Here is a 27,085-nt window from a genome sequence, read left to right as displayed (position 1 = left end):
TTCAGTCTGGCCATCACCAACTGCACAAAGGATGAAGCACACACACCTGGGCCAACTTTACACCATTTCTGCACACAGTGGGCCCTGAAATTGGGAGCGGGAAGGGACGAGGCATAGAGGTCTCTTGGGCCATTGTTGTGGTACAGGCCATTGAGAGAGGTCACCCTCAGGAAGCCAGTGTGACAGGAGCATGGAAACCTCTCTGTGAATTCTGTGCCAATCGTCCCCGAACCTACTGCTTCAGGATGCCACGATTTCAGCCCCTGGAACTAGCCAAGCTAGTCTCCTCCCGCAGAGGCCCATTTGTAGAAAAAGCAGCCCCGGGTTATGTTTAAACCTCTGAAACCTTTTCAGTTTTGTGATTTTGCAGAAGGCTTTAAGAAACACTCCTGCGACAAATGAGCAACCAAGTTGTAATCTGTCCCTTCCCCAGTTGCCAGAGCCTGAAAAGTCTTCCTGTACTATCCCCTTAATGATTATTTATGGCTGGTGCATGCATTTCCCAAATGGGTCTCATGCATAACATCCAGGCATTTCCATAAAAATGAGGGCAGTTTTTTTTTTAACAAACATATAAACATTTACCTAATCTATGCAAATCTATTCATCAAGATTTTGTAAAACCACCACCTCCCACCCACACCCCCAAGCCACAAAATCCTGGCTCCTTTTTGTTTCCCAGTTTGTTTCTAAGCGCTGTGTGGAGGGAGGAGGGGGCTCCCGGAGTAAGGGGGGAGTTGGTGCTCTGTTCATGATGCAGCCTGCTTGCGCACAGCAGCCCTGTGCTTGCAGTTGTGAGCAAAGAGCCAAGTGTGGGAGCTCACCATGATGGTAACCACCTCCCCACAAGGCAGGCAGCCTTTCACCAGAGGGAAGTATCAGGTTGCTGTAGTTCGGCTGTGGGTTGTCACTGTCTAATAATATGACCGTTTTTCCATCTCTCTGCAAATAAGGCAGAAGCTGCTACCTGATTGGTATAACATCTCACTTTCCCTCCTCATTGATTTTCTTGTTCTCCTCCTTGGCTTCATAAAAAGAGGGACAAGTGGCTGGTGCTGTGGACAGAGAAGCTTTATTTTTAGTATGAGACAACCTCTATTTTCTTTCAGGAGAGGGAAGTTGGATTATCAATTCTTTTGTAAATGTGTATGGTGATATTTGCTCCGGTAAGTTTATATCTCTCTTGATTTACTGCTGGCTGTGGAGGTGTGTGTGTGTGTGTGTGTGTGTGTGTGTGTGTGTGTGTGTGTTTACATGTTTACATGTTTAGGCTGCATACTTTTCTTTCCAAGTGTCTTTTTTGAAATCTTTGGTGGTAAAATCTTGGGTTTTGTTTTTTTTTTTACTTTGCTTTCTTATATTCATATTTTTAAGTCAAAGAGGCTGTGCTATGTGATAGTGCGATGCTTACCTTAGTTGTGGAAGGATGTGTCGGGTTTCTTTTAACATAGTAAGGAAACTATTTAAGCAAACTTATATTTGGCTTTATAAAAATGTAATGTCATTCTACCCACCCCTCCCCTTTGGAGTGTTTAATGTCCTAAGTCTATTCATTTTGCTACAACCTCCTTACCATTTTAATTAAAGTTTCTTCGTCAGTGTCAGAGCAAGAATTTCTTAAACTCCATAAATAGCTAGCAGATATCCTATGCAGTGCCGAAAGGGGTATGCTAATTTCATAAGGTCTTATAAAGGTGTAATGAATGAGATGAGTTTCCCTGTAAGATGGAGTATGTGCACCTTTAAATGAACTGAATTTGTGAAAAGTGTTCAGATCATTAAAGTCATATCTCTAGCATTCCGTGAAAAGATGGAATCACAAGTGGCTGTTGCTTCTCTTCTGTCTTTCTTTGCACTGTGTATTTGTGCCACCTTCTGCCAGATGCTCAGCCCTGGCTCCCATGTTTTTGTATCTGAAGATGATTAGGACAAAAGTTGCTGTTATTAAGTTCAAACTAGTGATGACTTTTAAATGCATTACCTAGTTAGCTGCATTATTCTTTTGTTTCCAGAGAGTATTAGAAGGTCTGAGTTCTTTGTTATTAATTCAGAAGTCTGGGAGAAATTCTGTTAATATAATTACCCTAGACAGAGATGATAAGATGATTAAGTAATTGCTCTAACAGAAACAAACTGATGCCTTAAGTTTCTCTTTATGTTACACAACCAAGAAGTCTGCACAGGGTTTTTCATGGTGAAATGAATTAGAGAATATATTTATAATGAAAGTTAAAGGCACCCTTGAATGAGAAACAAAATGAGGTCTGACTATATATTTTTCAAAGATTTTGAAAGTCAAGTTGGGAATATCATGTGTTTGCCCAGACCTTTTATGTGTAGAATCTTCAGAATAGCAATTATTCAGATCCTGAATCTTCTAAGGGCAACTCATGGAACTAGTAATGAGTGTCTAGGAATGCACTGATCCTCAAATCTACTTTCTTTGGGGCATTCTGCCCCTCCCACACCCTTTGCATTCTGGAACAAAGTTAGTCTTTCTTACAAACAGAATTTTGAATTCGATTAATCTAGTTCAGCCTCAAAAACCCTACAAACCCGCATGAACTTCTGTTGCCTGTTAGCAGGGTCACAGTTTTCCTAACAACAGCTTTCGGTGCCATAAATCCTCACTGGAACCAAGTGTTCTTCTGCAGATCATTTATTGAAAAACAAACAAAACTTTTATCCTTGGGCTGTTGGCATTTATGGCTAAACAAACGCAAGAGCACTGAACATCCCTCTTCCTCCCCACATACCCTCTCCTCCAACATCCCTAATGCCTTTTGTTATCCTTCTCCTTTCATGGCTTTGTAACAGGTTATGTACAGAGTTGTTAGCTAAAAATGGAGCTTATCATCACCTGAAGCTGTGCAGTAATATAGATTAATGAAGATGTGAGGTGGATAGCACCCCGCGCATAAAAGCATCTGTTTTTGCCTCTTGATTGCCAGTTTACAAAAGTGTTAAGCCTCCAAGCGTGCTTGGACTCACTGATGTAGGAAGGGCAATGGGGCATCTGTATCTTCAATTGGTCAGGACCCTTAGTTTGACTTCCGGTTAGTGTGCATGGTCTTTAAAAGCATCCCTTCAGAAAACTCCAGCATGCCATGGCCAAAAAACTGTTGTAATCTATTCCAAGGAATAAAAAAACCGTGCCATGTTGGGGAAGGTAATCCAGGGAATTTTTGTTTCACAATGAGAGAATTTATTCTTTTTAGTAAAATAAAGAATGTTAATAGTGGTTTCCATTTAGTAAGTACCTACTGTATGCTTAATTGTGCCAAGCATTTTACATAGCTTATTTAACCTTCACAACAATCCCCCGGGGGTTTAAAACAACCCCCCCCCCCCCCCCCCCATTCTTCAGATAAGAAAACAGACCTAGGGCAAGTATGTAACTTGCTTGGGGCAACACGATGATGATGATGATGATGATGATGATGATGATGATGATGATATGATGATGACAGAACTCAGAACCAGGTAGGTTCATTCTAGAGTCATGCTTTTCATCTCTACCCTCTGTCAAGGCTTCACTTTAACCAGACCATCTTCAATCAACTCCTAGACTCGAATGCTTTGCTGGGGCTTACAAGAACACACCATATTTTCATTACTGTTCTTCCCACCTTCCGACACTGCATAACCTCCTTTTTCTCAGGCAGTGCTTTTGTGACTCCAAGCTAATTATGTGCTTAAAACTGGAGAATGTGTGTTTTATTTCCACTCAACTTGTGTATCTACAAAGATGTGGACTTGACGAAAGGGAGCCAGCCTACGGAAAGATATATGCAGAAGTGGCTAAATTAAGGTAGCTTTTTTAACTTATCAGAAGAAATCCATCCCTTTGACTTTCAATCTTTTGAACATAGGGTAAAAATAAAGATGGGACGATAACTTCCAAATCTCAAAATCTCAAGTCTGGTTTGTCGTTGATGCAAATGTAAAAAGCAATTGCAGCCGAATCGATTTATTTGTGGAGAACTTTGTAGAATTCTCATCTTCCTTGTACTCACCCCAGCATGATTTTCTTTCACTTCTGGCTAGCTGGAACGGGCTGAGGTGGCAGTTCAGGTAGAATATTGCAAAGTGACTGTACCACCTGGGTCATTAAAAAATGAACACGGCTGCCGATAAGCATGCTGAGAAGCGTGACAAAGTTTAAATCCAGAGTCCCCAAATGCATTCTTTTGCACCTGAGCACTGGGCTGCCCATTTGAAATCCATTTAAGCCAATAAAATTCGGTTGAGTCTTATAGGGGGAAAAATGCGACTGACATAGAATCAATATGTTTGAAATTTCTTCTCAACTGCCAGTTTTCGGACTGGAGGCAGGGCACACTAGTCATGAGGTGAGTCTGTTAAATGCTGCATTTTATTCCCTCCAGTGAGAGAGAACAGATTATGAGTGATGGAAATGTTACCAGAAGCTAGAACCCAGCTCAGGACACCCTTGCTATATTTCACCAAAAACCAGAGGGATCTGAAAAAAATGAACAAAGAAAAAAACCACCCCCCACACAATGGGCACACTAAGAATTAAGGTTTGAGGTGTTGACACATATTGACTTCTTCGTGTGACTTGCTGTGTCTAATAAGCAGTAGCCTTTGAGCTCCCCACCTCCCGCCCTGGTGTAGACACCCAGTTAATTAAAAAGAATTCCGAGTGTAGTACACAATCTAATGTTTCCAGAATGATAGTCATTTTTGTCAGAGGCAAGCTTGGAAACTTATTGATTCTCTATTACTTCTTTTTCTTGCTCTTAAAAAAATAATAATTGGATGGTTTAATCAGAAAGTGTGGCATTAGAGCCAGTCAGGATAAAGACATTTAAATCCATCTGCTTTTTTCCAACAGTATTTATGAAGATTCTAAATATATTAAGAGACAGCAAATGAGCACTTTTACTGTAATGAAATATGTTGTGCTCAGCCACAGTGCTCATCAAATACAGGCTCTTCCTTAAAACTAAACTTAAAGACAGTTTTATGAAGCGTATCATATTTCAGTCTCCATCTGCAAGATACAGCTTTCTTCACAGAGATGATCAAATCCAAAATAAAATAGCAGTAGAGGGTGTACCTGATCTTACCTATGTTTCCTTCTGTTTTTTTCTTTGGCTGTGGATACGTCTACTTGAACACATTGATCATTAAGAGCTTAAAAATGATCTATTAAGAAAGGAGAAAGCAGCTGGTGTAGGACGTAATGAGTGTTGGAGTAGTCCTGAATTTGTCATCAAACATTCTAAGCTGGTGCTACAAACAGAACTGGTGGTCCTGTTCCCTACTTGTGTAAGAAAATGGAATCAGTGAGGGTTTTGAGCTTGATGTGAGTACATGAAGTGCTAAATCCTCTAGAAGAGGTTTTTGGTCATGGGTGTCTCTTTAAATGTTTAAAGATTAGGGATGAGTTGAAAATGGAAACACCTCGGTCTTTCTACTCTGCCGACTAATGGATCTACATAATTAATATGTTTTACAGTGGTCATTTTTTAACACAGATTCCAGCCAGAAATACTAATGGAAAATCGTTCTGGGGCAACTTGAAACACATTCCACTAGTTTCTGGAAAGCTTATTTCCAACACAGGGCAGTCAGTTCACTGTGGAGCTTTGGGCTGGCCAATATAACTGGATAATCACTGACATTATGGTCCTTTGGGGGACTGATGTGTTGGACACAAAAGGCTTCTACTGATAGTCTCCACGTGACCTCTTTAGCCCTGCTTACGGAATCTTCAAAACCTCCCACCAAGTTATGACACATTGTCTCAATGTAGACTTTCTGGCAAAGATGTGACAAATATTTCAGGTTCATTTTATTTTTGGTATAACACGGCCTTAAGAATGTTTGTGTCCAGAGGCACCTGAGTGCCTCGGTTGGTGAAGCATCCAACTTTGGCTGAGGTCATGATCTCAGGGTTCATGGATGTGATCCCTGTGTCGGGCTCTGTGCTGACAGCTCAGACCCTGGATCCTGCTTCAAATTCTGTGTCTTGGTATTTTTCTGCCCCTCCCCCACTCTCTCTCGTCTCTCAAAAATAAATACATAAATGTTAAATTTTTTTTTTTTGAAAAAAAGAATGTGTCCAATACGAATTATTATTGCAAGGACTTTTAAGTCACAATATTGTTATCTGCCTCTCAGTGATGAACCCATATATCTTTATCTGGTTTTGGATCTCCATAAGGGAGAAAAATGGATACAATTTTTCAAGACCTATGGCATTCAAATTGCTTTCTTGTGAATTGAATGGTCAAGACTTAAAACAAATTTTTTTAACTGAAAAATTAAAAAAAATTTACTTGGGGGAAGATACGAGAGAAAGATTGAAATATTGACTTCACCAGGCTTTCCTTCATTCATCATATATTTAAGGATGCCTGCCATGAGCCAGACACCATGCTAGGCATGAGAGATACAGTGATTAACAGGTAATATTTGCACTCCCAGAACTAAATGCCTTTTATTTTCCATTTTCTCACCTACACCTAGTTTCTATTTCATGGCCCAGGATGTGTCTTCTTAAAAGCATAATTGAACTGTTTTAGTAAGACATTCGCAGGAAATATGTGCTTTTGGTCGTATCTGTTCATGCTCAGAGAAGGAATAAGAATGAATCCATGTATTTACTGATGTGATTACTGTCTGGCTGAAATGGATGGTTTGAAGGGGGTAGCTGAAAGAGTTCATGCAACGCATGTGTCTTATAAGCATTATTTATTGCTTCTAGGGATTCTCAGATTTGATAGGCTGTGCTTATTCTTGCCCAGTGTTGGGGTAGAAAGAAAGGGAAGAAGATTCGACAGGGCAAGAAAATAAAGAAGATGACGCATAAACTGAGAGGGTACCTAGAGGATCTAATAAGCCAGGATTTTTCAATCTGAATGCTATTAACATGTTGTCCCAGATAATTAAGTGATGTAGCGGCTGTTTTATGCATTACAGAATGTTTCCCACCACGCCTAGCCTCTACCCACTAGCTATCAGTAACAACTACCCCCCACCAAGTTGTCACAACCAAAATGGTCTGCAGACAATGCCTAGTAACCCCGGGTTTAGAACCACTAAGCAAGAAGCGTCAGTGATCATCATCTGCTTTGACCCAAACTTCCATTTCATTTCTACTTTTCTTACTTTCAGATGCATTGCTGCATGGTTCACCCCAAGATTATTGCATTGTTTTCCCCAAACATTCTGTATAACTTGCCCAACAAATACAAGCAAGATATCTCTAAGTCTTTTTTACTATTATTATCTCATACTTCTGTATAGCACTTCACCACATTCACTTGGCTTACATTGTCTCATTTCATCCCAGCAATCAACAAACGAGGCAGTACTAAAATATTACAAACTTTTAACAGATGGAAAAGAATGGACATTTAGAATGGCCATATATCTAAATTCTTGCAATTAATGATGAATAGAACTGGGATTCACGCTCGCGTACGCTGACTAAAATTCCAGTGTTTGTCTATAGAATTATAGTATTTAATTTAAAAAGGGGGGGAAGTATATTTAAAGCACACCTTTTTGAGGCTATTTTGGAAATAAATGCGATGTAGTAGTGGATGGAAAGCCTAGATTTGACTTCTGCCTCAATATTTATTAGCTAAGGAGTTTGGGACAGTCCATTTACACTCCTAGAATTTCCTCGGTAGTTCATAGAATATAGGGTGATACATTACAAAAGTATCAGAAAGCCCTAGAGATCAGTCTAGCAAGTCTAACTCTTGAAGTCAGATGGACCTACTGTATGAATCGGCATCCCATCAGGAAAATATGACACCCCAAACTGTCTGACCTCTTTTTGATGACTGTAAAATATCAAAGCTTAATTTCTTTAAGTCTGAAAATTGAAGCCCTAAGAGGTGAGTTGAGTTTCTCAAGACCTGCTGGTGAATTTGGCACAGAAGGAAGACAAAAGCAGAGCTTAATGTCCTTCCAGACAAATGACCTGAAAAATCATTTCAAATGGGGAAAGGCCAGTTTATGGATCTGGCACATACCAGAAATGTACATGTTTTGGGTTGTTGCCAGATGTCTAGGTGCCTGAGTTAGGTCCCTAGTTGTTCTAATTGAGTACACCCAAGAATCTTTGGGGTGAGTTTAACCATGTTTCTAGCTTCATTAGAAGCTCCAGAGTAATGGAGCTCCTTGATGGATCTTAGAAGAGTGAAAGACATTGAGAACACACAAAGGGTGGGTGGTAATTTCCCATAGCACTCATCATACATGCTTCTGAGCTTGAATAGATGCGTGGCTTTTCCAGAAGGAGGGCTCATATTGTACCTGTGCCCATATCCTTGTTAAAAGGTATCAGTAAGGGGTGCCTGGGTGCCTCAGTTGGTTAAGCGTCTGACTTCAGCTCAGGTCATGATCTCACAGTTCGTGGGTTTGAGCCCCGTGTCAGGCTCTGTGCTGACAGCTAGGAGCCTGGAGCCTGCTTTGGATTCTGTATCTCCCTCTCTCTCTGCCCCTCTCCTGCTCGTTCTCTGTCTCTCTCTGTCTCTCTCTCTCTCTCAAAAAGAAATAAACATTAAAAAAAATTTTTTTAAAGGTGTCAGTAAGTATTGAGACCCTTGGCACATTTGCCAAGGTAAAAGGCTTTGTAAGCATATTATTGTGGCAGAATGCCCATCAAGAAATGTCTCCTGCCTGCACTATCTTGCACTGTCTTGGAGAACTGACTTGGAATGAAAGGTCCAAATCCTAGCTCTGCCACTTACGCTCATGCATGGCTTTAGACCATTCATTTGTCTGCTCTGAGCCTCAGTCTCTTCATCTGTAAGATGGAAATAATGCTTGTTCTCCCTAGAATTGTGGAGAGGATTGCTGTCATAGACAATATAGGAAAGCCGTGTGAGACCTTGCAGGCCTAGATGCTATTGTGCCTATCTGCTATCACTATTGTCACTATCATTAATTCCTTTCTTGTGCAGGCAAAGGCCATTCTGCTATTAGTTTTCATTCACTCCATGCCCTGATGAGTGCAAGAGGTTAGGGGAAATGTTTCCTCAGCCTACTAGGAAAATGACTGCAGTTATGGGATGTGTCTAAAGTAGTCTGGAAATGCTTTGATGGGCAATTCCATCTCAAAGGGAGATTTATATCCATATTATAAATTGCAGAGACAGTATCATCGCTGAGGAATAACTGTAATAAAACCAAATGCAATATGGGTAAAGCAATTCCCTATGATCAGTTCATCTTAAGAAATGACCCTGAATTTTTCTTTCTACTCCCTTGGAACCTTCTCATTCTCTTCCATCCAGGCATAACCCATTTGCTGTGTTGAGTGAGAGAGTGGGTCGACATGACCTCTGACATCGGTCCATCGTGTTCTAATAGTTGTGTGACCTTAATCCTCCCCTCTCTCTATGTGATCCCAGAAGCTCCTTGAGAGAATTGACAAATGCTCAGGGAAAGGCTCTCAATGCCTGCGCTGGATTCCATGTTAGCACCTGATGCAGGAAATTCAAAAGTTTCTCATTTCTCATATTTTATTTACTTCTAAGCACCTCCTGACAATCTGATCAGAAACCTCAGTTCGCTCATATTTTTTTCCAAGACCATTATCTGCTGGCAATCCTTCCCCAGATTCCTTTCCCTCAGCTTACCTTTTCACCCCAAGACTGCTATTCATAAAGTCCTCATCCTCCAAGCAATTTGGGAAACACTTTCTCCAAACCTCTCCCAGACCAGTTCCCCAGGATAATTTTTCCTCCTCTATCCTCCAGCAGAGTGTTTCTCAGCTTTTTTCTGTGGAAGACAAGGATGTTTTCTCACTCATTCACTCATTTACTTGTTCATCCAGCCGTTCATTTATGCCATCTACTCTATTTATTGATTGAGCAGTGGTGATGTGCCTGGCTCACTGGTAAAATTTGGGATACAGAGGGACGCCTGGCTGGCTCAGTTGGTATATAGCATGTACCTCTTGATCATGGTCATGGGTTTGAGCCCCATGTTGGGTGTAGCATTACTTAAATAAAATCTTTTTTAAAAATTGGAGATACAGGGGCGCCTGGGTGGCTAGTCCGTTGAGCGTCCGACTTCAGCTCAGGTCATGATCTCACAGTTTGTGGGTTTGAGCCCCACGTCGAGCTCTGTGCTGACAGCTCAGAGCCTGGAGCCTGCAGCCTGCTTTGGATTCTGTGTCTTCCTCTCTCTCTCTGTTCCTCCCCCACTTGTGCTCTCTCTCTCTCTCAAAAATAAATTAAAATGGTAAAAAAAAATTTTTTTTAAATAAAAACTGGAGATACAGAGGTAACTAAAACAGATGTAGTCCCTACTCTCCTAACATTTGCAGTCTAATGGGGGAAGAGTCCATTTAAAAGTCCCTCAAAAGTGATTTAATTACCCTCGTAGTAAGGGCTAAAAGCTAAGCCATCCTGGGTACTAATTGTGTGACAGGCACAGCGCCAAGTGCTTTATGCATATTAATTCATTCACTCTTCAGAACAACTCTTGAAGGTGTTAAAAGGAGGAAGAATTGGAGCCCATAAAATCCTGAAGGACCTGGAGTCCTTTCAGAAGTGTAGGGATATTGAATGAGGGTCGCACACAACAGGACAACATGCCAAGAGATCCTATAACTGACATGTATGTAGCACTTACCACGCACCCAGCTCTGTGCTCTCCACCTCACATCAGCAGCATCTGGGAGCTTCTTGGAGTGCAGAATATTGGGTTCCAGCCCAGACTTAGTGTCAGAATCTACATTTAGATGATCTCTAGCTGATCCGACCTGCACAGTTAAGTATTAGAAAGTCAGCTGTAGAACAAGTTAAAAGATTGGGCTTCCAGCCCTGGTTTTGATGCTCACTGACCAGTTGTTTGAGCTCCCCAGATCTTCTTTGCTTTGCCTCTTCAGTGAGGATGACCTCAGCCCTCCTCGTGGATGGTATCAAGGGTCACCTCCCTGCCACCACCTCTCTCCCCACCATAAGAGCCCTAAGCTGCTGGGAAAAAAGATTCTATAGAAACTGTGAGTCTCTTTTACCTCCAGGATCTTTTTCACCTAGCATGGACCATGGACCATCTACATCAGAATCACCTGGGGAGTTTATTATAAATGATGTTTAGGGGCACTGGGGTGGCTCAGTCAGTTAAGTGTCCAACTTCGGCTCAGGGCATAAACTCATGGTTCGTGGGCTTGAGCCCCACATCAGGCTCTATGCTAACAGTGCCAAGCCTGCTTGGGATTCTCTCTCTCTATCTCTCTGCCCCTCCTCTGCTCTCTCTCTCTCTCTCTCTCTCTCTTTCAAAATAAATAAGCTTAAATTTTTTTTTTAATTACATGATGTTTAGGTTAAAAGTAGACTTCTCAGAGCAGCAGTAATACCAAAATATAGTGTAATAACGTCTTTAAACACTAAGAGGAAATGACTGTCAGATTAGAATTTAAGATGTAATTTATGCAGCACAAGGTAAGGTATTTATCCAGAACAAGGATGCAATAAAAACATTATCAGACAAACATTATATCACATTTAGTTTTTACCTTTAATTCATCCTTTTTTTGGGAGAAACTATCACTGTGGAATGTATACTTTGGATCTATCCAAACTTTGGATTCAAATTCTGGTTCCCTTTCCCCACTAGCTGTGAGACTGTTAGTCCAGTGGTTTATATTTCTTGAACCTCAGTTTTCTTATCTGTGAAGTGAGGAAAGAATTCTCCCCATGGGAGAATGAGGGGCTGTTGTAAGGTTCTCAATAGTATTTATAAGTATGTGGCATATAGTACTATACTAACTAAATCATAATTGTTATTATTGCTTGTTAAATAAAATGAAATTTCAAAAATTACTCTCAAATTATCTATAATATCATGACATAATCATGAAATTATAGTTTAGTTGCTATAAATAGAAACACACTTTGGTTTTTTTTTTAATTTTTTTTTTCAACATTTATTTATTTTTGGGACAGAGAGAGACAGAGCATGAACGGGGGAGGGGCAGAGAGAGAGGGAGACACAGAATCGGAAACAGGCTCCAGGCTCCGAGCCATCAGCCCAGAGCCCGACGCGGGGCTCGAACTCACGGACCGCGAGATGGTGACCTGGCCGAAGTCGGACGCTTAACCGACTGTGCCACCCAGGCGCCCCGAAACCCACTTTGAAAATTGTAGAAGTGATGTTTAATTTAATTTCAGCATGTAGATCTTATCATTTCAATCATTCATCTATTTAGTCATTCAACACATTGTTCATTAAGATTCTACTAAGTACAAGGAACTTTCCCAGTCACTGGAAATGCAGGAGTGTTATGTATTATTCAGATGTTTGGAGATGGGGGAGGAGGGCAATAAACAAATAATAGAAAATGTTGGATCATGCTAAAAGTGATAGAGAAATATACATCAGGCCATTCTTTCAAACCCATATTTTTAAAACTTAAATTTATCAAGAGAAACCTACAGCAAAGATTTAGAATTGTAAATAACTATTTTTTTTATCTTTGTGAATTTTCAGATTTTCTCTCTAGGATTTCCTAAAAATCTAGAATTATCCTATTTGAAGAATTGAAATTGATTCAAGGCTTGATGACCAACTGGTACCAACCTTCCATCTTCCCATAGAAAGTTTGACAATGGCAGGTTCATGGTACTGAATACTTGACTATGATGTGTCATTCCATGTGATACTAACAATACCAAGGAAACAAGTAGATTAATTGTATATTGAGTTTTCCATCAATTAAAGTAAACTGTAGCTTAGAAAGTTCATTTTCATGGGGAGCCTGGGTGACTCAGTAGGTTAAGCATCAGACTCTTGGTTTTGGCTCAGGTCATGATCTCACGATTCATGGGTTCCAGCCTGGCATTGGCTCAGCACAGAGACTTCTTGAGATTCTCTGTCTCCCTCTCTCTCTCTCTACCTCTGCCCTGCTTGGGTGCTTGCTCACTCTCTCTATCTCAAAATAAATAAATAAACATTTTTTAAAAATCTCCCTTTCTCAAAAAAAGACCACAAAAGATTCATCATTTTCCATTGACTAGGGATTTAGTACTGGTAAGTGGTGATGTGAAGAATCAAACTCAGGTCTTCTCTCCCCAAATTCAACATGAATTCTACTATAGAACATCTCTTTAGTTGACAATCCCTAAAAGCCTCATAAAAGAAAGGTAAGGGCTCCAGGATAGTGAATGGCCTGTGTAATGTCATTGCTCTGCATTGTGGGGACTTGTTGAGGTTATTTAGGTTTAAATTATTACCATTGCCTAAATATGATGGTATTAAGGATGAAAGTGGAATAAATAATATACAAGCAAATAGAATTTATGAGCCATGGAACATCAGCTTCCAAATAATTGTACATATATTTTTTTTAAAAACCCACAAACCTGTTACGCTATTATGGAATTTTCCAAACCAATTTTACATTAGGTTTAGAACGGGCTTTTAAAGCATTCTACTCCTAATATCTTTTTTTTTAATACTCTCTGATTTAAATATAGGAACAATTTTATTCTTATTCACTCAAAATTGAAATTATATCTTAGTGAATTCTATGAGCTAAGTGTCCAAATGTACCTTAAAGATGTAACATCCCTCCTTCTCATTATCCCACTAGTCCACAAACAATACTACCATCTAATAATGAAAATATTAGAGACAATATGTTAAAAGAGAAAAAAATATCAGAACTATATCTAATTATTATATTAACTCTTCTAGCACAATTAGAACATAACTGGGCTCCAATGGAGCCATGTCCACTCCTAGACTCTAGTAATCTGTGCATCCAACATGGGGCTCGAACTCATGACTCCGGACTCAAGAGTCCACCCCTAGACCCTAGAACAACCTGCACAGTGTGCTCTCCTTTGCTGTCTCACAGGGGCAGCCCAGCTGGGTGTTAAGGAAGGACTGCTTAAAGACCTGGGCCTTTCTTTGAAAGTTTCTCCCTACATGGGGTCATCACTCTCCAAGCTAAGAATGCCTTCTTTAGCTGTCTCAGAGTACATCTCCAGAAATTATCTGAGGCTGTGATACATGATCAGAGCCCTCTTGTTTTCTGTCTCCTAAGGTAAGGACTAGCTTCCTGGATAATTCTTCAGTGCTAACTTTACAAGGATAGTTTTCATTTTCCATAAGTTGTGTTTTTTATTCTAGTAGCTCCATTCTATCAAATTGGTATGTCCACTTAGAAGGATCCCTTTTTATTATTTTATTTTTCTTCCTTAAGGTCTTAACAGGTCCCTGTTTTCCCCCTAAACCTTAAGAACAGCCAAGAACTTACCAATGAACATAGCACCAGAAGCACAGAAGGTACATTTTAATGAGCTCTTCAGTGATGTTTCTTGCATATGCCAAAATAAATTAGGTCAAAGTAAGATTGAAATCAGCTTCAAGTTTTTCATCATCTGACAAACTACCTTTATCATCTAGAAAGCAGGAAGAAGTGGAAAGGATCTGAAGAATAAGAAAGTCATTAAATTCCTGTACTTAATAAAGGGTCAAAAGTCTCGGTGGAGCAAATTCTAATTTGTAAATTCTAATTTGTAATTCCCACCTAAGAAGGCAGGAAGAGGTTCTCCTGAAGAACTACGCAGACCCACAGAGCTCAAACCATATTTGGAACACATTGAATATTTAGCAAGCATTCGTCCAGGAAAGAGGAAGTCTCCATGACCTGACTGGGTTCCTGCCTGGCAAATGGAGGATTACTCCTGGCTGATGCTTTGGGTATTACTGATGACATCTGACATGATAAATTTAATATTAACTTGTTCCTCTTGCCTTTGTTCACTCTAAATGGTAGAAGTGTCAACCCACTTCTTATGAATCATTCTCTCCTTTCAAGACCCTCAATTAATTTTTTTTTCTCACCTTGTCTCCTGATCCTAATATGCATGCACCTTTTGTGAAAATCAGGGTATTTGAGGCATTAACACTTTGTTTGCTTTTGATACATGATGAGGTAATTGAATTACCGCTTTAATAAAATCTTGTAAAATCTGCTAGTTAGGTTAATTCTTCTTTGAATTTATGTGATTTACTTAGCACTGCCCTCTGCTTCTCTCTGTCTCTCTGTCTCTGTCTCTCTGTCTCTCTCTCTCTCTCTCTCTTTCTCTCTCTCTCAGAGTTTCTCTGTCAGTTAGCTTTTGTTGCATAACAAAATACCCCAAAACTTAATGGTTGAAAATACACTATTTACATAGCTCAAGATTCTGTGGGTCAACAATTTGGCCTGAGCTCACCTGGGTAGTATGTCTGCTGGTCCTGACTGGGCTCAGTCATGATGCATTTATGGTCATTTTCTGGTTACTAAGGTGGCTGTCTTTTTAGGGGTTAGCCAACTGCCAGCTGGGAAAATGTGAATGATTGGGCAACTTCTCTCTCACCACTTATGAGGCTAGCTTGTTCTCATGGCAATCTCGAGGTTCTGTGGAGTGAGCATGAAAGCTGCAATTTTAAGCTTAGGCTTGATATACCTAGAAAGTTACTTTCATCACATTCTGTTGCTGAAAGCAAGTCATGAGGTCATCACAGATTCAAGGGTTGGGGAAAGAGACCCCATCTCTTGAAGGGAGTAGCTACAAAGAATTATAACCATTTTTGCAGTCTATTGAGTACCCAACTATCATTTTATTACTGTGTTGCTTAATTCGTGAGTCCAATTTTCTTATCTCACTTATAGAATATGCTCACTTGATTATCACAATCTCATCTGAACTTGGCCTCTTCAAAACAGGGCTACCTATTATCTCCCTTTCCTCATAACCCATTTCTGGCAGCAAAACTGTCATTTTCCCAGGCTCTTCAATGGAAAACCTTATACACCTTCCACACTCTTCTCTCTCCACTTTCTTTATAGGCAAAACTACCAAATTCTAGGAGAGTCATACTGAAGCATCTCTCAATCTCTCCTCCACACAACTCAGATTTCCTTTTGATTTCCTTGCTTCCAGTTGTTCTTCCATCTGAAATCTCCAGCACATTCTTTACCTATCTTTACCTATCTCTTCTTTCTCCTTCTCAGAAACTTACATGGCTCCCCAATATCCTACTATACAAGATCAAACCTCTCTGCCACACCCCACTTTCTGATTTGGCCCCAGGCTTACCTGTCTCGATTTATTTCCACTATCCACCAGTTTGGGTTTTCACATTTCAATGAAATGAGACACTTTACCGACTAATACTCCTTAATGGCTTATGTTTTTTTTATTCACACTGTTTTTCTTCACCCCCTCTTTTTTTGTCTTTCAAACTCTAAACCACATACAACCAAGGCCAAATTCTCCTTCCTATAGCAGCCAAAAGGTAATAGTCACAACAATTTCTCACTTTCCTTTTGTTCAGTTTTTTATTTAGCCAGAACGATATAATTTTCTCTGCAATTATGCTTTATGCTACGTAATCCTAATATTCATGTGTGCTAGTGTTGTCTTCTCCAAGCTAAGTTGGTTATCCTCAAAGGGAAAGAAATATATCACATCTTCCTTTTGGATTTTCCAGATTTCATAAGACCATGGTATGGCAAAATATAACATATTTCAACAGAAACATATTATATTGAGTTAAATCTCTAATTTAATTTCATTAGTTCTTTTGAAGATCAATTTATCTGTTATTTGAGGAAGCAGAAAGGCTATGTGATCTATCAAGTGCACACAGCCTAATACTTAAGGGGCCTGAATGGAAATATGAGATCCTAAACTGATCTGAACTGATCCAGTGTTCTTTACATGGAGGCTGTAGCATCTTAATTCTAACAAATGATTTCTGCTACCAAACTATAGGAAAATGCTGTATTCTCTCATTCAATAAAGTCACCCTTGACACCTCCCTCACCCACCAACACCCAACTCAGCTCTAAATCCTGTCAATGTTGGCTCCAAAATATCTCTCAATTTGTGTACTTCTCTCTGTCTTCACTCTTAACCCTCTCTCTCCCTTGGACTATTGCAACTTCCCATAAGAGGTCTTACTGTTCTTTACTCTCCTTCCCACATACATTTCCTTCAAGCCCTTCTCCATGTAGTGATGAGAGTGACCATTTCTAAATTCAAGTCTGCTTATCTATCTCTCCTGCTTAAAATGTTCTAATAAATTCTCATTGTTGCTAGGTTAAATGTCAGTATCCTGAGCAGGATCCCATAAGGCACTGAAGCATCGAACCCTTGCCCACCTCTCCAGATCATGTCTTCCAAAATGCCCCTGATTGAACTGCTTCATCCAGTTTGGTTCTCCAATATACCCTGCTCCACCCTCCCATGGAGGCTTTACATATTCCATTCCCTCTGCCCACTCTGATGGGTATGTCATCCACTTCTACACATCTTTCAGTCAACTCCCGTTATTTTGGAGATTATTGAATTAATGTTCACCTCTTCCATCAAACTGTAAGCTTCTTGAAGACAGAAAGCCTCAAAAAAAATAAAAAAATAAAAAAAGAAGACAGAAAGCCTCTGCTTATGCTCTTTAATGCAATTACTAAGTATAGCAATGTCTGGTGCATATTAAACACTCAATAAAAAACATTTGAATGAGTGAATGAGCAAACAAGTGAATGAATGAATGAATGAATGAATGAATGGCTATCTATGTTCTAGCTCTGTGTTCATGCATAAATATGCATGAGACACAGTTCCTGCCCTCAAGAGCTTACATTTTGATTAAGAGAGGAAAGTATGTGAATTATGAAGTGTAGAGGGTCTAGTAGAAGTTTGAAGACAGAGGGATCAATATTCCCCTGTGATAGAGGGAAGGAGAGACAGGAATGTGTATGGGTTTAGTATCATCACAGTTACTACAAATTGCCACAAACTCAGTGACTTAAAAAACACAAATTTATCTTACAGTTCTGGAGGTGAGACATCCTAAAATCAAGGTGTCCGCCTGGCTGCATTCCTTCTGGAGGCCCTAGGGGATAATCTTTTTCCTTTTTCCAATTTCTAGAGGCTGCTTGCACTCCTTAGCTTGTGGCCCCTTCTTCCATCTTCAAAACAAGTAGCCTGGTTAAGCTATCTTTATTTATTTATTTATTTATTTATTTATTTATTTATTTATTTTTTGAGAGAGAGAGTTGAGAGTGCATGATAGGAGGGAGAGAGAGAGAGAGAGAGAGAGAGAAAATCTTAAGCAGGCTCCACACTTAGTGTGGAGCCTGATGTGGGCCTTGATCCCACAACCCTGGGATCATGACCTAAGCCAAAATCAAGAATCAGATGCTCAACCAACTGAGCCACCCAGGCACCCCAGCCATCTTTAGATCCATCTCTCCCCTACCCTCTCTGTTTTTGTCACCACATCTCCTTCTCTGACTCTGACCTATCTGCCTCCCTCTTATAAGGACCCACTCAAATAATCCAGGATAATCTCAACTCAGGGTCTTCAATTTAATTGCATCTGTGAATTTCTTTTTACCATGTAAAGTATTTATATGGCAGGAGATTAGTACATGGGCATCTTTGGGGGGGGGCATTATTCTGTCTACCACAAAATTACAAAGTGATATAAGAAGGCTTCATGAAGAAGAAAAGACACTTGAATGGAGTCTAAAAGACAAAGATGGGGAAAGCCCTCTAGGAAATGACAGCAGCATAGATGAGAGCTTATAGGCAAAGAATGGCCAGGATTTTTTGTTAGGAGGTATGATTGTAAGTAACTCATTGTTCACTATAGACAGAGAGAAGCTGGAGAGGCAAGGACATAGGTCTTGTGTGCCATGCTTAAGAAGTTACACTTTATCTGGTAGGCAGTGGAGAGCCATTGAATGGTGGTAAGTGGGGAAGCAGAGGCAGCATAGTCAAATTTGTATTCTAAGATCACTCTTGCGCAGAATAGAGTCTGGGTGTCCTGAGACAAGGCTGGAGGCAGGTACAGCTGATGGGAGACATTACCTTTACCCTGGGCAAGCAATGATGGTAGCCTGGACAAAGGCAACAGCAGGTGAATGGAGAAGGGAACATAGCTATTACCATTACTAGGAATACAGGGGCACATGGGTGGCTCAGCCAGTTGAGCATCTGACTTCAGCTCAGTTCATGATCTCATGGTCCGTGAGTTTCCTGCATTGGACTCTGTGTTAACAGCTCAGAGCCTGGACCCTGCTTCGGATTCTGTGTCTCTCTCTCTCTCAAAAATAAATAAACACTAATATAAAATTTAAGAACACAGAACCAGCAAAGCGAGGAGACTGAGTGAGTAGGATGAGAGAAAGAAGAATTCAGGATGGCTCTCAGGGTTTTGACTCTGAGGGGGGGACAGAAAGAGGTACCACAGGCTGAGACTGAGCGTATCTCAGATGAGGCTATACTCATGGGTTCTAGGAGTGTCCCTAAAAGGAACACAGCCTTTTCATCCTCGTTAAGCCCAGAATCCTAATGTCATACCAGGTTTATTGTTTCATTCCCAAGACTTCATTGGACTTGTGGCGTTAAGAAATGAGAACAACATAAAAATCATAACCATTAAGGAGAGATGCTTCCTGTGAAGCAAGCTCTACATTATCCAGCTCTTTCCATTTCCCTTTGGCATTTGTCTATCTGTTCTTCCCAAGAAACATAAACATATCAACTGATAAAAGCCAAATGTAGCAGCTTCCTCCTTTTACTTGAGCAAGTCTGTCACCTTCTTCCATCTTTGTTCTGGCCTTTTTCTGGACTTGTGTCAAAAACGTTGCTTCTGATCTTTTCCCCACAGACCACTGGTTCTGTTAGGATTTTGGATTCTATTTCAGCATCTGCAAAATACAATGGTAAGTCTGAATGAGTTCAAAAGGAGCTCAGGTCCCTCCACATTCTACTCCAAAGGCACGTTCTGCTTGTCTTCAAATGCTTCTAGGTTTGAATGAGATTCAAGAGGAGGATGTCTCTGGATCTTGCTAAGTATTCAAGTCATACAGTCTAGGATTCAACTACCAGCTTTACCACTTACTCACTATGTGATGTTAGAGAAGTTACCTTGTTACGGCTCTCTGTTTCCCCAATGTCGAACCAGGGTAGTACCTATCTTTCAGACCTGTTGGGACGGTCATTTCAAATAATGCATGTAAAGGACTTTACTCAGGTCCAGCATGTAGTAAATGCTCCCTCAGTATTAGCTATTCTTTTGATTATGAGTATTTTATTAATAATTACTATAATGTTGGGGCGCCTGGGTGGCTCAGTCAGTTAAGCGTCCGACTTCAGCTCAGGTCATGATCTCGCGGTCCGTGGGTTCGAGTCCCACGTCGGGCTCTGTGCTGACAGCTCAGAGCCTGGAGCCTGTTTCAGATTCTGTGTCTCCCTCTTTCTCTGACCCTCCCCTGTTCATGCTCTCTCTCTGTCTCAAAAATAAATAAATGTTAAAAAAAATTTTTTTTAATTACTATAATGTTCCTCATAGATCAATAACAAACAGATTTCATGTAGTACATCTAGACTTATGAGGACTTGTTTGGTCCTGCCTCAGACCTCAACTTATGCCATTCCTCTTCTTACCCATGGCAGCCACCTTTCATTTCTTCAAACCTGCCCTTCTCAGAATCTTCTGTCTGGGATTGTCCCTTTATCCATCTCTACCTGTTCCCAGCACTAGCTCCTTTTCAGTCTTTTGGGCCTGTGTGTTGCCTCCTTAAAGAAGTCTTTCCTGTTCGTCTTATCTAAGAAGGCCCCACTGTTATTCTGTGTCACTCTACCTGCTCGTACCTTCATCTCCTTTATCACAGTTTTGAATTTGTTTATTCATTTATTGCTTATTGTTCCCACCATAGTATCAGCTCCAAGAGAGTGACATCAATATATCTATCTATCTATCTATCTATCTATCTATCTATCCATCCATCCATCTATCCTCAGCACCGACACACAGGCACTCAGTGGGCAGATAATAAATACTTACATTTAGAGGATGATGCTCATTTTTTTTAAACTTTAAGAAGAAAGTCCACATACCTCTGATAAAGTTGCATTAGATAATAGACTGTTCCCTGAAGAGCCATGTATCAAATAAGCCCTGGAATTCAGTGGTGTGAGTTTATTCTCAATAACCTTTGTTTTAGGTCACTGTATTACACCTTATTCCCAGACCATAGGGGACCCGCTTCCCAGAGTTGTTGATAACAGAGATCATAAAAGATGCCTTTCCTAAATTGTGCATTCATATAAAATGAGCTGAGACTTATCTCTCAAAGGGTGATATCCTCTCACCTCTATTAAGATTGGGAAGAAATGAAAACATTAGAGTGGGAAAGTATCCTTTGCATACTTCAGTGTGCATCCATTAAAACATGCATTTCCAACCAATCTCTGCTAAGGAAATCAAAACACCCTAAGGTTTCACTGGTCTCAAATCGGTCTCTTGGGCATGCCTTTGGTTTCCTGTAAGGGGAAATGTGCTGGTGTATGACAACGAGGGCTCTCAGAGAAATGAGTGTAGGTAGGGCTCAACCATTCCTGTGGGGGCTTTTCTACTCTGCAGATACAAGTCCAGCCGCCATGGCCTCCATCAACTACATTCCTTGGAGACAGCTTATTTCATTAGAAATGGACTTGGGGGGCACCTGGGTGGCTCAAGCAGTTGGGCATCTAACTCTTGGTTTCGGCTCAGGTCATGATCTCATAGTTCATGAGTCCGAGCCCCATGTCGGGCTCTGCACTGACAGCCTAGAGCCTGCTTGGGATTCTCTCTCTCTCTCTCTCTCTCTCCCCCCTCTCCCCCTCTCTCTTTCCCTCTCTCCCCATCCCCTCCCTCCCCCGACCTCAAGATAAATAAATAAATATTTTTAAACAGCAGGGGGCAGGGGGAATGTACTCAATGCCACATACAGTCACTTAGGTCTTCCTTGTGCCAGTGGGTTTCCCAGAAGGTTTCTGTCACTTTCTTCTATAATTGAGGGAACAAGATAAAGTCCCTGGCTTTATACTTTGATGTGGAGCATGTTGTAGTTGATCTTTTCAGTGAAGTGGTTTCTATTCAGGTTAGCCCCCTTGTAAGAAGTAGCCAGATCTTGCTCAAAAATCATATTAGGCAGAGTTCTCGTATACATGGAAATAAAAAAAAAAAAAGGAATTAGATAGTAACATAATTCTAAAGGAGGTGACTTATGTTAAGTATTAAGACAGCTGGAAGGAGTGGGAGAGACTGGAAAGTGCCTAGGAGATCGTAGTCACCTGACAGGTAACTGGAATACATGTGAGGGAATAGGTCTTAGTAGGAGGCGTGGATGGTCTGCCACCAGCTGTGGTTTCTGATAAGTTTTTCTCTTTAAGGGCAGTGAGTCTTAGCCTGAGGTCTTTGGATAGCTGAGTGTGGTCTATTAGAGAGCCTCAAAGGGTCTCTGAGTCCACAGCGTCTGTGTGATTTTTTTTTAATTTTTTTAACATTTATTTATTATTGAGAGACAGAGAGAGAGTACAAGCAGGGGAGGGGCAGAGAGAGAGGAAGACACAGAATCCGAAGCAGGCTCTAGGCTCTGAGCTGCCAGCACAGAGCCCGATGCGGGGCTCGAACTCGCAAACCGCGAGATCATGACCTGAGCCGAAGTCAGACGCTAAACCGACAGAGCCACCCAGATGCCCCTGTGTGATAATTTTTAAATATATGTGGTGATGAGAATTTTTCTATGAAGGAAGTTCACAGCCTTCAACAACTTTCCAAAGGGTAAACTGAGGGAGAATACCAACCCACAGATTCTCCCCATAGCATCCCTTCAGGACTTTCCTAGAAGACAACTATCAAATTTCCCCCAAAACAAGTTCATCCTGTTCAACAAATTAATATCAAATACCTGCTATGAACTAACCATCGTGTTTACCCTGATGATAGTTCTGTCATGTTGCTCTTTATTTACATTCATCAAAGAACTTAGAAAGTTCTCTAGCCCATACGAGTCCCATCTTTTAGAATTATGTCACTATTTTTTTGTTTAACTTAATTCCCATGAACAAATAAGGTGACTCTCCGAGAGTATTCTAATCTTGCTAGATGGGTTAGAAAGTGGTATCTGTATAATATGGGAGCCAGAAGCTAAATTTTTTAGGAAAGGTCACTTGCTCTGTCTTTCAGTCACAGAATCACTAGATGGCTCCATATTTGCAGTCTGTTTTGCAGGGCTGAACTTGATAGGCTAATATTTATGTCTCTGCTTATCAGCTTGGCCTATATGAACTCCATTTAACAATACTAGTACTCAGAAACTAAAACCAATATATTAAATATTAAGTAATTTGATATATTTTATTACCTCTTGAATTTAATCAATAGGAATACATTATTGAACAATGGTGAGGATTTTTATCTTATTGTCTAGGAAATAATGTCCTTTACATGGCATGTATGGTCCTTTAGGCTATGGTGATCCTTCATCTCATTAAAACATAATGAGAAAAAGCTGGTCTCTCGTAATGAGGCAGAACTAAATGGGTTCTTAGAACAATCAATAAAAGATTATTAAGAAAGAAAATTTTCTTAAAAAAAAAAAGAATATATTTTCCTCTAAGTCCTGCAGCATTATAATAATAGAACAGGGTGAGACTTTCTTGCTTTCAAAAGCATACCACTCAGGAATTTAATTAAGATTATTTTTTAAAATCTTTAAAAAACCATGAAAACTGTTCACATATGTATTAAATTAAAAAACAGTGAACTTTGTCTATACATATACAGTCATATCTGGATTCATTTATAACATGATCTCAATTGTTTAAAATATTGAATAATGGAAATTTTCAATCACAAAGACACAGAATAATTTACAAGACCAGTGCTCTAACCCCTGAGCTATGGAGCCTAGACACAGAATAATTTAATAAGCCTCTCTTTACTCATGGCTTAGCTCCAACAATAATCATCTCATAGCCAGTGTTGTTCCTTCTTATGCTCCTATTACTACACCTTCTTCCCAGGCATCATATCATTTTTCCTATAAATAAACTGGTATGTATCTCTCAAAGGTATTGAATACAAAAACACTATACTACCATATCTCACATTTTAAAGATTAACAAGAAGTCTGTATCATCAAGTATCTACAAATTCCCAAATGTCTCATGTAATTTCATGATTTTTTAATAGTTTCCTTAAATCTGGATTAAAAAAATCCACCATTGGATTGATATATCTCTTAAAACCTTTTTAATCTGTAAACTCCTCTGTTTCAATCTCCTCCTCTATACATTTTCCTCTCTCTCTGTACATTTTTGTAGTTTGTTTTTGTTGGTCTTGAATAAACAAGGTGTTTTCCCCTGGAGAGTTTCTCAGGGTCTGGCTTTTGCTGGTTTAATCCTTATGGTGTCATTTTACATGTTCCTGCTCTTCTGGGTTTTTTGGTAAATTGGGCATTTGGGCAGAGAGGCTTGCTCAAATTCAGAGTTTGATTGATTTTTTTTTTTTTTTTTTTTTTTGCCAAGAATATTTCACAGTTGGTGAGGTCTTCTTCCATTAGACTAAGGCTAATAATATCTGATTGTGGCTCTTTTTGTGTTACCAGTTAACACATATAGTTACAGTTTATAACCATATCAGCATCCTATCCTTGATTTTGGCTTAGGTCATGAGCTCACGGGTTTGCAAGATCAAGCCCTGCATTGGGCTCTGCACTAACAGCACGGAGCCTGCTTGGGATTCTCTCTCTTCAGTCTCTGCCCCTCCCCTGCTCGCACATGTGCACACTCCCTCTCTCAAAATAAATAAATAAACATAAAATTAAATTAAAAAAATAAAATAAAATAAAATAAAATAAAATAAAATAAAATAATGGGTTTGTTCACTAGTACCCTCTAACGGTGACCAATTAAAAATTTAATTTTAGTTGTTTCTTTTTGTATAGTTATGAACTCATGGATTCAAACTATCTGATTTCCCTATCTGAGTGGCCTTGGACAAATCACTTAACACCTCTAAGCTATGGTTCACCTTGTCCTAAAATGGGGATGATGATTGTGCCTACTTCACAGAGTGATGAGCCTTCAGAGATAACAATGTTTTTACGGCACGCAGCACACTGCCAGACGCAAATAGAATCTTGCTAAGTCTACTTAGCAACAGTTGTGTTCTTACTATGATTTGAATTATAATCAGAAAATAGTACTTTAAAATCTACTTCAAACTGCTCCTATAGAACTTCGACTTTATACTACTTTTCAATATGAACAATAAGCTGCCTTTTAACTGCCTGTTTTAGGTTTGCTTTTTTTCCCATTATGTAATCAAAATAATACAGAGTAGCAAGTTCTCTGTTAGGACAGAGGTGATTTAATGACGATGCTTCGTGTTTGAGAGGTTCAGAGGTTTTGACCTGGAAATCAAATGGTCAAAAAATTCAGAATAGTCAAAACAAGTTCATGAATGCCATAAAGTATCAGCAGTGTAGACATGCAACTTTGCCTGTGAGGTGTTCAAAAGAAGTAGAAGAAGAATGGGAAGGCCTTCAAATCTCTATTTATAGTTATTTGCATATTTCAAAATTCTCTGACCATCAGTAGCTCTATGATTAATTCTGGGTTCCTGCCTCTTAGATCATGAGCTTGAATATGATGCCTGTTTATACTCATGGCTTGCATTTGGTTAAGTCCTAGATTTTATTTAATATAGCCACAAAACACACAAAAAAAATACAAAACTAAGCAAAAGAAAAAACCAAAATCACCTGCTGTACTATTCTTTCTTTGGATTCTGTGCTTGTCTTTCATGAAGATGAAGCTGAATTTACAACAAAGTAATTTTGTTTTAAAAAGGAGAAAGAGGGGCGCCTGGGTGGCGCAGTCGGTTAAGCGTCCGACTTCAGCCAGGTCACGATCTCGCGGTCCGTGAGTTCGAGCCCCGCGTCAGGCTCTGGGCTGATGGCTCAGAGCCTGGAGCCTGTTTCCGATTCTGCGTCTCCCTCTCTCTCTGCCCCTCCCCCGTTCATGCTCTGTCTCTCTCTGTCCCAAAAATAAACAAAAACGTTGAAAAAAAATAAATAAATAAAAATAAAAAATAAATAAAAAGGAGAAAGAGTGAGGGAAACTTCTTTTTTAATGACCATGCAGTCTAGTACAAAGAATTAATTGAATGTACTCAATTGGTTAGGATCAATATTGTTTTTCCAAAATAATCTGTGTTATTCTAATTTGCTTTAGGGTTATAAATACAACTCTAGTTCACAAAATGTTTGGATTTTAAAGAAGAGGTGTCAAATGTAGTGAATTCCACTGGAGTAGAATCCCAACTTGACTTTAATTTTCTGAATGTGGTATCTAAGGCAGACTCTTTTTGAAAAATGGGATATAAGGGTTTGACTTACCTTCACTTAAAAAAAAATCTAGTCATGAAAGCACAGCTTCTGGCCAAGAATAGTTCATGCCAACATATTCAATACATGTTACTGAACTATAGAGTGGTGGCTATGTTCCCTGGCTTATCTTGCTTTAATTTGCCTGTCAAGCAGAAGTGTGCCATTAAGATTTTCTTCAGTGCTGTAGAGAGATGGTTATGATAGGCAAGAAAATTCAGGAAGTCCGTATCACAGAAAAATGTCAAGTTCAAAAACACTACAATAAGCAACAAATTAATTCACAAGACTCTAATCAGATGTCAGAGAAGTGGTGTCAGTTCTGGGTGAGAAGCTCTGCTGAATTTTTATTTTTTCGTGTGACTCCATTAAGACAGATATGAGAGAATTAGAGTTGATTCCTTTAAAAATAATTGCCGTCACTGAATCTGATGAAACATAAGTCGTACTTTTTGACTTACTTGCTGATGGACCGTATACTTGAATCCTAAGTACCCTCAGTGTATTTTGAAATGTTTTTTACCTTGATTCTAATGAGTGACTTTGTCAAAATATTTTAACAACTAAGTGGGTCAAAAATGTTGTTCCATTTACATCCTCTGCAAACATAAATAATTTGAAGGGATTATTGAAGACAATTCCAGAAGAGAGTGTTTTTTTTTTTATTTATATATTTTTTCATCCAAATGGAAGTTAAAAACAGCACCACCATCTAATGACAGGCTCAAATTACTTTGCTCAGGTTACCCAGAGGTTGTTAAGCATACAACTTTGGCTCAGATCATGATCTCACAGTTCATGGGTTTGAGCCCCGCGTCGGGCTCTGTGCTTACTGCTCAGAGCCTGGAGCCTTCTTCTGATTCTGTG

At 39.7% G+C, this 27,085-nt stretch overlaps 1 protein-coding gene across 3 annotated transcripts in view; it reads left to right on the top strand.

The window, feature by feature from the left end:
• The window catches only part of SYNPR (synaptoporin), a 318,541-nt gene that overhangs the window by 159,575 nt on the left and 131,881 nt on the right, over nt 1-27,085 (top strand). The window contains exon 1 of one of the 3 annotated variants that reach the window (XM_040454547.1): nt 803-1,166. The exons of the other annotated variants lie outside the window; for them this stretch is intronic. Coding sequence (XP_040310481.1) covers nt 1,143-1,166 — 24 coding nt within the window. The 5' untranslated portion in view covers nt 803-1,142. Of the gene's footprint in view, nt 1-802; nt 1,167-27,085 lie in introns of those variants that run through there. 3 annotated transcript variants of the gene reach the window in all.

The sequence above is a fragment of the Herpailurus yagouaroundi genome, unplaced genomic scaffold (genome assembly GCF_014898765.1).
Source record: "Herpailurus yagouaroundi ecotype Mexico unplaced genomic scaffold, PumYag 213, whole genome shotgun sequence".
Lineage (NCBI taxonomy): Eukaryota > Metazoa > Chordata > Mammalia > Carnivora > Felidae > Herpailurus > Herpailurus yagouaroundi.
This window is presented reverse-complemented; position numbering and strand designations above follow the sequence as displayed.